Source organism: Psittacula echo, assembly GCF_963264785.1.
Source record: "Psittacula echo genome assembly, chromosome: 2".
NCBI lineage: Eukaryota > Metazoa > Chordata > Aves > Psittaciformes > Psittacidae > Psittacula > Psittacula echo.
The window spans coordinates 20,978,790-20,991,572 of NC_137737.1; the positions used below are offsets into that span (position 1 = coordinate 20,978,790).

General features: G+C 37.2%; 1 protein-coding gene across 2 annotated transcripts in view; it reads right to left on the bottom strand.

Annotated features, from left to right (window-relative positions):
- Positions 1-271: 271 nt before the first annotated feature.
- Positions 272-12,783, bottom strand: part of ZNF385D (zinc finger protein 385D) — a gene marked incomplete at its 5' end in the record, with an annotated part of 434,342 nt that continues 421,830 nt past the window's right edge. For both annotated transcript variants that reach the window (XM_080639318.1, XM_080639317.1), the window contains 4 exons: positions 272-1,244; positions 5,637-5,738; positions 7,041-7,219; positions 9,106-9,339. In XM_080639318.1, the coding sequence (XP_080495444.1) occupies positions 1,011-1,244; positions 5,637-5,738; positions 7,041-7,219; positions 9,106-9,339 (749 nt within the window). In that variant the 3' untranslated portion in view covers positions 272-1,010. The remainder of the gene's footprint in view (positions 1,245-5,636; positions 5,739-7,040; positions 7,220-9,105; positions 9,340-12,783) is intronic.

Below are 12,783 nucleotides of genomic sequence, written 5' to 3' on the forward strand. Positions count from 1 at the left end.
ATACTGACTTAAATGAGGCCAGGATTTCTCTCCTGCTTTTCATTTGCTAGTTATGACTTTGCGCAACCCATTTGTGTCTTCTGTCTGCTCAACACTAAGGTATCAGGACTGTTTCAGGACAAGAGTGTAGTTTTAGCTGTCCACTGGCATGCCTTCAACATTGATCTATCCTGTATGTATTACACTTTTTGAATATACACACAGAGTACACATACATTCTCAGTTAAATAGAATTTTGACCTATTCTGTGTACAGCATCTGGATATTTTTTTTTTCTCTCACTAAATCTTCTTTACAATTTACTTTGCCCTAATCATAGGTTAACTTCCTGCCCATTCTTCTCTGGGTGAGGAAAGCAATTTCTGCTCACCAGGAACAGCGCCACATTATTGTCATAATTTTTGACTACTTACCAAAGTGACATAATTTTTTCATTTTGTCTTTTGCAACTCAGTTAGAAACCTAGTGGCATAGATAGAGACACAATACTACTGTTTTACAAGACATCTATTATATCTACTTTTGTTCAGATAAATACCCATTAACTGCTGATTTGGCAGGAGGATTGGTAAGGGTACTACTATTCACAGTGTTTTTTTTTTTTTTCCTTCTTCTTTAATCTACAGAATAAAGTATTTTATGTACATTGGAACCAGTTAATGCCCTTTAGACAAATTTGTAAGTTGTTTCATAAAGCAGGAAAGACATTGCAGGGAAATATGTGCCAAAAAGCACAGTCAAAGGCTTCATGAGTTTTGTATGTCACTACAAGTCAATGCTGGAGATCAGTTCTAAAACGATCAATACTCAAGAGGAATGTTCTCATCTGGAGAAAATACTGCCCATTCCCCCCTTTAGAATTTGTTCAGTTCTCTATCAAAAGTCCTGGCTCTTCATATATACTTTAAACTATAAATAAACACTGCATAGTTCAATGTTCTTGATTTTCTTTTTGTTTTGTTTGTTTGTTTTGAAAAATTATTGCAGTACAATTAATTCCCGTTTGGAGTTCAGTAAGGAGCAAACAGCACAGGAGTATGAGTGGTCCGTATAGGCCCTGGAGCTGGTCGTAGGAGTGCTGGAGGAAGTGCTGAAGTCTGGAAAAGGGTGGCTGCTGGGGCTGTGCGAAGACTGAAGGGGGAATTCACAGCCACAGCAGCAGCTGCTGCTGCAGCTGCTAGCGGGTTTGGTAGGATCCGTGGAGCCATTGGCTTTGAAGGTTCCTTTGAAAATACTAATTTTACCTGTGGGGGAGAGAGAAAACAAACAAACAGAGAGACATAATTTGTTCATATTAGGAACACCACAGGGAGCTTGACTTAAGATGAGAAGTGCAAAATCAGGTAAGAGGGGCCTCATAGCAGCTACTGACTCTGTGAGTTGCAGGCTTGTGACAGGAGATACAATCTTACAGATTGGACAAGGGTGAGCAGGATTTGGTTGGGGACAGGCAGTTTCAATGTTCACACCTTATTGCTGAGACTTGCAATTTAACATGAGATTAGAAAACAAAGAAAACTTAAATAGCATCATAGAATAGTTAGGGTTGGAAAGGACCTTAAGATCATCTAGTTCCAACCCCCCTGCCATGGGCAGGGACACCTCCCACTAAGTAAAATAGGGGCTGGGCAATCTGCACCAAAGTAATGCTGCATGTACCATACAAGAATTAAATAAAGAAGAATTAGCCATCAATTAAAAGACCTCCATCTGGACAGCTTTATGATAGAGAACAGAGTACAATGAAAACGTATCCTATTCCCTGGTCTGACTTTTGTTTTTACTATTAGGATGCAAGTTCTACTTAAAATTAAGATCTCCAGCTAGCTCCTATTTTTTAGCTCCTGTTTCCGAGAACAAGCAAATAAAAAAACAAAGTTTGTCTTGCACCAGTTATTAAAATCTTCTATGTTTCAAAGGTTCAAATAGGTGGTGAATTCTATGGGTGCTGCCTTATGTCATCTATCTGCATCTTCAAAATTTTTTGACTAATATACTGTTCACTCTTACAAGGACTCTGAAAAAGTGGCAGATATTTTAAAATGTTGTCACGAAAAGAATCCTCCCTACATCACATGCCAAAACATGGTATTTTTATTACTGTCACTGAGGCTTCTCCTTTAAAAACATTTAAATCATGAGTCTTGTGCAATTACCAAATACAACTAATTTCGTTTCCAAAAAGACAAAAAAAAAAAAACAACAAACCAACTCCTGATGCTTTTCCCAGACTGACTGAATATATTCACAGAGGTCCATTATTATTTAAGAGAATTTACATTAGGTATGCATACAAATGAACATCAGAGTAGTCTATATAGATTTCTGCAGATTTCAGTGGGACTTCAAGTTTCTAATGAGATGCCAGGAGCCTGAATACCTTTGTTGTTCTGGTTTTATAATTCTGAGATAAGAATAGAAACCTCATGCACTGGCAAGGAAAAGTTCCCATTGGCTTTGATGGACTTTTAGTGGGTATGTGTCCTGGCATGACCTGAGGCTCTTTGCAAAGAACATAAACCTGAATATGTAGTATTGAATATACAGAATATGAATATATATACCATACCACGGTACATCTCACTGTAAGTATGGACACTTCTCACTCACAGGGAAACAATTTCTCATCCTTGAACTGAAAGGGACTTTCAAATAATTAGCTTGAACTCTATCAATTTGATATTTTCAACTCACCAGTACCTTGAGAGTGACCAGTCAGAAAGTAAGAGCAGGAGTAGTCCGACATGAACCACCAGCGAGTTTCACCATTACACTATTGCCATATTCTAAAAAAGCCTGTGGTTCTTTACCAGCCAGATGGATTCGGGATTTTTACTTTTCCTAATACCCACTGGCAACTCTTCCTGGCCTCAAGGTCTTTCTAAAGCTCTGAGAGAGATACTCATAGGGGACCAGATTCTGTTATTCTCTTAAAGGAGGATATAATGCATGTTAGATACAAAATTCCTCATGGTGCCTATGAAAAGAATGATCTGATCTTTTCCTTGATCAGTATGACACCCACTGATCCACGCTGTATTCTTCCCTGCTGAGCATTTGACTTTTTCCTCCTTCCTTACAGTGTTTAGTAAATACTGTTAAGAACACACAGAAAAAAAAAGTAAAAATCCTGTGTACAAAGTACAGAAAACCCCAGCCCAAAACAACAGGACTCTGACTGAGGTCTAGAATTTCCAGTGAAGGATGTTCTTCCTAAGAGTTATTTTATTGCAGAAAGTTTGGACTATCAAATGTCTGATAAACTTTTTCCCTCCAGTGTAGTGTTTTATACATGCTGGACATTTGTGTCTTGAAGAAATATCAACTAAGTCCCAATATTACAAGATTTCTTAAACTCTGCAATAGTACCATGGGAATTAATAAAGTTTCCTCTGAAGCATGCAAAACCAGACCAAGCAAAGCAGTAGAGATGACACTGAAAAAATGGCAATGGAAAGGTTTTTGGTCTAGAACAGCTATGAAAATCTAGTACATCCTTTTCCTAACTTCTGTGGAAAAACATCTGGTGATGTTCATACATTTTTTTTTTGTCATGAAGAACAAAGATTTTATGTGTCTTATGTTTATATTTTCCCATTCTTGGAGGAATCAAAAACTTCTAATGAAGTTAGATAGCTCTGTAGTTAATTTATCAACACAGCTCTGATTTCAGGATAGCTGCAAAACTAGTAATATTTAGCATATACAATACCCTGCAAGTATTAGTTAACACACAAGTCCGCATCAAAAGTAAAGTAGCCACTATCTGTTTTATTTTCAATGAAGCAAACTCAGGGACAGTAAATGACTTGAAAAATTAATGGGGAGCAAAGAAAAATCTAGAGTTCATAAAAAACATTTACATTCAAAGATAAATTAGCACATCTTGGCTTGTTGCTGTGCCATTCTGCATTTCAAATGACAGCAATTTTGGTATTTTTTTCTGTTCAAAACCGAAAAGACTGAATAGATAACTGCTGTCATCTTTTCTAAGTGTGGTCTCCATTCTACTACACAGATCTGTTCGTTTATTACTAACTCATTCTATCCTTCTTAAGTTGCCTTGATCTCTTTGCTCGCCTCTACCCTGACTTGTATATTGTGAGCAATTGGGAGTTAGGAAGTAGAAAAAGGATACATTGCCTTTATTTGTCTATGAAGCAACTAAATGATCCTGGCTGGAGTTCTCGAAAACCACCATTACAAAAATCTGTAAACAGAGAACTTTGCACAACAGCAACAGTAATGTGATAGTTATTTTCATCCCCTAGGAAACAATGGATTTCCTAAAGGAATAATAATGCTGTCGGAGAGGCTTTAGTGATTTCTTGTCCTACTTACCAAGTCATGCTTGACCAACCTCATAGCCTTTTATGAGGAAATAACACGGTGGATGGATGATGGCAGAGCGGTGGATGTGGTCCTTCTCCTTCTCTGGAGACATTCAAAACCCGCCTGGACACATTCCTGTGTAACCTCATCTAGGTGTTCCTGCTCTGGCAGGGGGATTGGACTAGATGATCTTTTGAGGTCCCTTCCAATCTCTAGCATACTGTGATACCTCACATATTTTCTATTCCTTTCAGTATAGCTTATATGTACTGGAGACCTTGGTCTTCCTGGTGGATTACTGGAAAATCCTACAGGCCTATATCCCTACCAGTGGATGTACCAGAATGTGGCACTGCATTACACTACAACATTTAGGAAAGCTCCTACCCAACTGAATCATGCATGAATATATACTCATGAGGGTGGCTCCAACAAAGACAAACTTCTGTTGTCAAGAAAAGAGCTTTAACTTAAAGAGAACTGGGTTTTCACAGAAACAAAGCTCCGTATTCTAACAGCATTAAAGAAGATGGTCACGGCATAAGGAGCTACTCTCTATAATGCCAAGGAGTCAACATCCTTCCTCTGCCAAAACCATCTATAAACACTTAAAAAACACCACAGCACATAAAACAATCATGCAGTTTATCTGATGGAGATAAATGTCAGATGTTTCGCTAACCCACGCACAATATAAACTGTTTCTTAACTGATGGCAGAATCCTAGAGGGTTTTTTTATTAAAAAGTAAACATTTTTCTCAGCTATTGAAACTAATAAGAACTGTGTTACAGATAGTTTATCCTGGCAGCCAAAAATGTGACCAAAACTATCCTGAAACTGAGTGGAATGAAATGAGAGATGGCTTTTTTCAATTATTTTAATTGTTATCTGAATAATTTTTCTAAATAGAAGAAAGGTTTCATGTTTTATAGAGTATTATTTAGCCATTTCATCACTATTGTCCTTTGTGAAAACTGGAAAAATCCTGTTTGACATCTGGATGTTTCTATCATCTCTTGCTCCTTAATTACCTTTGAAACAAGCTTCTTTCCTGGGATTATTCAGTTCAAGCTACAAAACTGAGGACCTACAGGTTGTAGTCAACACCCATTAGAGTATATAAAAAGTCCCCTGTGGGCTTCCGTGGGCTCATACACTTGTATACTCCCATTGCTGGCACTTTTCCTCTCATTTTAATAATTTTTCCACCTACATTTTCTAAAACCCCTACTCAGCCTGGTGAAAATAAAAGTAAAATAAAATAAACCCAAACCCAAACAACCATAAAAGTGTTTGACTTACCCCTAGAGGATGTGTTCCTTTCTGGAGTTTGTTGTAAGGGCTGTATTTAGGTTTAGGTGGCTTCCCAGCAGCTCTGTCTTTGTGCCTTCTACTGCTTATGTGCTGTTAAAATACATTTGGGGGGGAGGAAGAGTGATAGTTGTTTAATAAATCATTTCAGATTTTGCTTTTCATAAGGGTGTTCCAACACTGAAGGCTACTGCTCTCTACAGCAGCATTACTTTGACTAATTCAATAACAAATGGAAACAGGGTCTATTCCAATTTGAACGATCCTTTGTGTATCACATACTGGAACTGTGATTTTTAACAGTGCTCAGTTCAGCTCTGCTTTCCCTGTAGTCAATTATTTTATCACCTTTGCTAACTTCAACAGGACCTGAATCGGGTCAAAGACAGAAGCCTTTGAAAAATTCCTCCCTATTTATAAAGCACTCATCAAATTCAAGCCACTGCTGGCAGAAATTTTGGAAGAATATTAGATAGTAGAGTATCCCCTATTGGAAGGGGGGCAGGGGGGAAGGTCACAAAATTGTTTAAAGTCTTCTTCATGAAATCCATGAGATTTTACAAAAATCCTGCTACACAGACTTTATTGCAGTATTAGATGTAAAGGACCTTTTTCAGTACTATATTCTTTGATTTCCATTCTCAACAGTTCTCACAAACCCCCCCCCAAAAAAAAACCCTGGGCTTTTTTTTTTTTCCTGAAAGCAGAAGACAAGTATTGCTATTGTCCATTACTGAATTTATCTTCATTCTTGTAAAGTTCCCCAAGTTTAATTCCAAAAGGCATACGGAATTAAACTAAGTGTTTTTCAGAACAGAGGCTTTGTTCATCTGAAGAATGACTGAACATAACTTAGTGTGATTGCAATTTAGAGGTCATGCTTCTCAGTTAGAGTAACACTGATAAAAAAATAGTACAAATCCTCTCCAGCCTGCATTTCCAAGCAGGTTATTCAGTGTTCTGTGAAAGTACTACCTGCACCCACCTCCACCTCTTTGTCAAGTCCAATATCATGCAGTACACTAAATGGCAGGGTTTATTAGCTCATGACAATTACAGCAGTCTAAAGACAGTTGTAACATGTTGCAGCTTACAGCTTCTATAACGCTTTACAGAAATATATGTAGAATCATAGAATCATAAAACCAACTAGGTTGGAAAAGACTTTTTGAGATCATCAAGTAATCAAGAGATTTTGAGAAAACATATTCTGTGTAAGGGAAAATCATATCCAAACCAAAATATACAGCATGACAGCCAAATACAAAGGGCAAAATCTGTAAGCTGCATTTGGGTGTAAACTGTTAGACTGACACATGTTGACTGTGTTGGTACTTTATCATCATGAAAACAAAGAACAGCCAAGGATTCACACTCTGCAAGCTAGCTGAGTACCTGTTTCAGTTGTGTCTCAGAGTTTACGTGCACATCACATATTTCACAGTGAAATGTTTTGTTCTGAAGGCCTGTGTTTCCTTTATTCACAGGTCCTTTGCCTTTTACGCCTGCCCGGGGAAAGGCTTTTATGGTTCCACTTCCATTCCGAGCTTCCAGCATAGTTTTGTGCTTAGTCCCTGGAGACATTAGAAATGGGAAACAGAAACAACTTTGGCAATTTGGTTGCATTCCTTGTTTTATTTTCTTTTTAAAAGAAAATCATATGAGCCTCGGCTTGGTGCCACATGCTGTCCTTGGAATATGCCTGTGTTTGTCTGTATCTGATTCATACCGATGTAACAGTATTTAACATCTGATATTTCATCATTAAATTACATAACTGTAGGTAATGCACTAGAACAAAACAGCCACACCAGTAAGTAGTGGCACAATCAGGCATCCTGATGTGAAGTTAAATGGGTGTGACTTTCCTCATTAACTCCTGCTGCTAATAAGACCTGAACTGTAGCTGCAAAAGAAGAGTAATTTAGCTATTAAAGATGTAGTTGGGTTTGATTTGTTGTCCTCCTGAATGGACTGATAAACAGTATGTCTTATGTATCTTACACTTAAATCTGTAATTAACTAATTAGCTTTCAAATCAAAAAGGGGCAGAGGTTTTTGGCAGCAACCTATGGATCTTCAATGGCCTGGACAGAAACCGAAATGTGTCAGAAATGTACATGTGAGGAAATTTCACTTGAATTTTTTATTAAAATAAAGATTGGACAGAAAACAAGTGTCCTGTAGCGTTACCTTTATTCAGACTGAACAATCTCTTATACTGTTGACTTCCACACAGGCAGGCTGTGATGATAACAAACTGTTCTGTGTACAGAACTAGTGTTCCATGGGTAATTGCTATATGCACTCACATGTGCACTTTTAACAAGCATGCATGTGTGTGAGCACACACACAGTTTATCAGCATCGATAGGCAAAAACTTGGAAGGTTGTGTTTAAATATTAAGAATAATGTTTCGACTCTCATCTTGATCAGAAAAATGCTGAGTCTAACCCTTATGTGAAGTTAAATAGCTTTATAAAGTTGAATTTTCACCAGCTGAAGACCTGGCATACATCAAACACAGCATTCAAAACTGACTAGGCTTTGTTTCTCATGAATACCAACAAATTATCATTTCCTTTTTAATTTAAGAGGATTCTTCAGACATGCCAAAGTTAATTCCTATTTTATTACATCATGAAACCACTGATCATTTTGCTGCAGGTATATGGCTGCTGTCTCTATGTTTCAAACCTTAGGCTCTCTGTCTGTCTCTTAAATCTATTTACCCTGCTGGCAGGTAACCCCTGACATCCAAAATTAGGAGATTTTCTGTAGGATGGTTATAGGTGGTCATTGCCACCATATTAAATCCCAAGATCTTTTAACTCTGCTCACCACTTAAAACTGACTGTGAATGATGGCTCGCTACTACTGGCAATTATTGAAGCTACTAGCTCTAATAACATGAAAATGTTTGAAAATTAAGAAACTCTCATACAGTAGGTGCTATCAGTTGATGAAAACAAAGGGAAGATATACATAATTTTAACAGGTTATTAACAGACAATATGGAGCTAAGAATTCTAACTCTCGTTATTGGACTCCAACTGACGCTCCCTCTTTCAGCCTTAATTTGTTAGATTTCAAACAAAACTAATGGCATTCATACTCAGTTTGCTAGCTGGCGCAAACAAAACTATGCAAACTGTGAACACCAAAGGTAATGAAGCATGAGCTGTCATTTAGCTCTATAAGATTTCGAAGCTGCAAAAGCTAAAATATAAGAAAATGGGTAACTTGCATGCAATAAAATCCTTTTCTTCCCCCTTTATGAAAGACTCTTTGCCTGTCATTTTTATTCTTTAATAGTTAATGAATTCCTCGTAATTGCCAGTTTTCTGCCACCTCTTTGTCCCCTGCTGCAAGAGATCTAATCTATTCAGGGGAAGATAATTGCACAGCTCTTGAGACAGAAGGAAAAAAAGGAGAAAAGCAAGCACTGCTCCATCTCACCACTGTTGTGCGCCTCCAGCTGCGAGGCAGAGTTGACAGCGACTTTGCATAGTGAACAGTACAGCAGTCTTTTTGCTTTTTCTTCCTCAGTCTCCACGGAAGGGCATGTGGTGCTGCTAGTGGCTGTTGTGGGGACTTTCTCTACTTTAGAGGTGATCTCAGTTGTCATAACACTGCTCTTCCGGATTTCCACGGTTGTTGTTGTTGATATTGCTGGTGTCCCTGTAGTAATGTCTGTGGGCAAAGACAGGCGATGGAAGGAAACACAAAAAAAGGGGTTTTGACCTTTGACATTTGCTTGTTTTCATCCTAATGCTGCAACTGCACAGAGAGCCAGGTTGTACTGGTGATGGTTTGACTAATGGTAACAAACTAAATCTGACCTTATTCTTTGTATTTTGCGTGGTTACAAAATACAGTACTCCCATGTATCGAAATGCCACGTATTCTGTCTCCTGCCTTGCTCTAACACCCAGTAAATACAGAATTCATAAACTGAAAAGACAGGTCATTAAAACTGCACTATGCAACTGAAAGATAATCCACTAGAAGAGGTTGTGTAATTTACCATTATAATAGTCAGTTAGAATTTATAGGCAGCACTTCAGATGCATAAACTGCCGTAGTACCACATAATACTTCAGCTGATTATGAGTAGCCAAGCTAAAGTTTTACCATTCTGTACTAAAGCTAATATTAAAATAATTGTCTGTTCTTGATATCTGATAAAATGTTAAATTGTTTCTTCACTTGATATTAGCCAAAACTAATATAAAATGATACATAATGAATAATATACAGCATACATTTATCCATTATTATCCATTATTACATAATAACAATAAATACTAATAATAGTAATTAAATATGCAAAATTCTAAATCTGAGACTTACACAAACACTAATAAGATTTTCATTTTTCTTATCAGTGGTATGTTTGGAAAAATTGTAAGCATATTATAAACCTAAACCTATTTGCAAACCTAGTGCTTGCATCTAAGAACTTGTGCTTTTTCTGTAGTTTTCAAATTCAAGAGAGAGAAAATACACAATGGTATTGTGGTTTGAATAATGCACAAATGAAATTTGGATATGGCAGTTTCATATGGTAGTTAAGTACTTGGCAGGATAGAGGACAGCAAGATACAGAAGTGGGCCAGTGGAGAAGAGAGCAAGTAAGGGACAGGTAAAGGAGAGTAAGGACAGGAGCTGTTTCAGCTTTACACTGTTGTATTTTGTCATATTAAGTCCTACTGAGTAGCAGTTTCTCCTGCACGAAATCATAGTTACTTAACTCAGATATCCCCGGAACTGGGTATGTTCCAACACAGACAGCTAATTTTCTTTCATACAACCCTTGGTGTTAGTGGTGCTCTACCTGTACCGTGCTTTATTCACTGCAATTTATTAGAATAGGCAAAATAATAATTCTTTTGCTGATAGATCTCAGCATGTGTTGTGGTGCATGAGGGACACAACTAATTGATGCTGCAGAGATGTGTTTCAGATTGTTCAACAACTTCATTAATGAAGAACATACCTAATACCTTAGCAGACAATAGCAAACTGAGAGCAACCACAAACACAGAGACATGATTCAAAACAATTCTGAGAAACAGCCTAGAAAATTAGATACTTTTCAGCAAAGACAACTGCAGGAGTCCACACTCAGTAGGATTAATCTGATCTATTAAAACAGGATGAAGAACAACAGCCCCAAAACTACTTTTTGAGGACTTGTTTGATTTTGTGTTGTTTTCTTTGCTTGTTTATGAGAAAAAGCTTTCAGTAGCAGGTAACAAGATGAACAGAGATCTCTCATATCATTGTGCTATGAAAAAGGTGTCCCCCCCGCCATACTGGAAGTCCAAAGTGAAAGCCATATGAAGTATTTTCTTCTCCTCTAATCAGCACTTAAAGGCCCTGTGTCCAGTCTGGGGACTGCAAAGTCAAAAATGAAAAATTACCTGCTTTGTTGTTAATCCAGCAGCAATACAAATGGAAACCAACAAGAGGGAGAGGAAGCCAAAACAAATTAGACGTTTAGAAAACATGGACTCAGAATATGGAAGATGAAGGGTAAACACTGAAAACACTTTTTATATCTGTAGAAGGTAGCTAAAACCAAGAGAATAAACTCTTTTCCCTGATCCTTCCTAATAGGACACAGACTATTGGATTACATCAAGAGAGCCTTAGATTAGACATCAGGAAATTTGTTCTAATATTAAAGCTTGAGAATAGCCTACCTACAGACATCCGGAAATACTGCCTACTGGAGGACTTGAAACTGACTGACCAAATATCTGCAGGAGCAACCAACCCAGGTATGATTCCCTTTCAGTCAGTGGGGATTCGACCCTTCAAGACTTACTAATTTCTATACATTGTATATTTTGTAATGTTTGTACATATTTTCCCATTTAGTTTTTAAAACCCAAATGTTTTTTAACAATTATTATTCATAAAACCAAGAAAGCAGAGTTTGTCATGTGAATATTCTACAGATTGCCAGGCATTAAAGCATATAGCAAAAATAAGATCCTGCTTAACACCTCATTTTCTTCCTGAGAATGAGTCTGGAGGTGGTTATATCCTGAAAGTACCGGCCATGTCAAATACTGGTGCAGAAGGAATAGTATTACTTGCTGAACATTCTGTTCTTATTTATTATTTTTTTACAGACCAACAATAATGTTTCAGGAAAACCCAACCTGCTTTGAAATATTAAGGTTTTTGTTGGGAAACTGATGAGTAAATGAAGCATTTGTAGACCTGGCCACAAAATTATACATTTAACTAGCCACTCCTTTCCCATCCCAAAGAACCTGAAAGTCAGTGTTTCAACTTTCAGTTGAAAGTTGCCACAGTGAAATTATTTTCCTCAAAAGCCCAATCCCAGCAGTACATAACACTGGTCTTAGAACTTCAGTTATTCCATCTTGGTTCTACCATAGAGTAGTAGGTTCAGCCAATGTACCTTCTTGGTGAAAAGGAAGGCAGAGGGTTGATGGCACCAGGAAGAGGGAAAGACATTAACATTTTCTCAGGATTGACGGCAACTTTGGTGCTCATTCTAATCTTGCAGGAAATTAGGTATGTACATCATATGTAAATCACCATTTAACAGCCTTACAGTGCAAGGGTCAGTATTCCTCCCCAAGCAAGGAAAACCTGAGGCAATGAAAAACAACAAAAACTTAAATAGCTGCAGATTTTATTTGGCTTCAAATATGTGACCTCCTTTATCTATGTCATCTAGTATTTCCCTATGTAATTATTTTAAAGTGAAAAGAAAATGCAATCAATTTTTTAAGTCCTTTTGCAGGTATTTTGAGATGCACACTTGAAAGCAGCATTGTATATAGAAATTAAAATAAAAATGTTAAACTCTTCATATTCTTCAACTAAAAAAATAATCAAAGTTCAGTGTATATATTCTGCACTTTCAAAAGGTGTCCTGTACAAATACATTATATATTCCACTAATGTGAATGCATTAATGACTCAAAATATGGACAAGAAAACCACCCAAGTTCATCATATAAAAGCCACCACAGATTTAAAGCTGCTTCTTCTCATATAAACTTTAGAATTATCTGCAGGAATTAACAGAAAACATTCTAATAGCTGTCAATTAAGCTTACAAAGATGAAATGCAAATCTTCTTCTCACCAG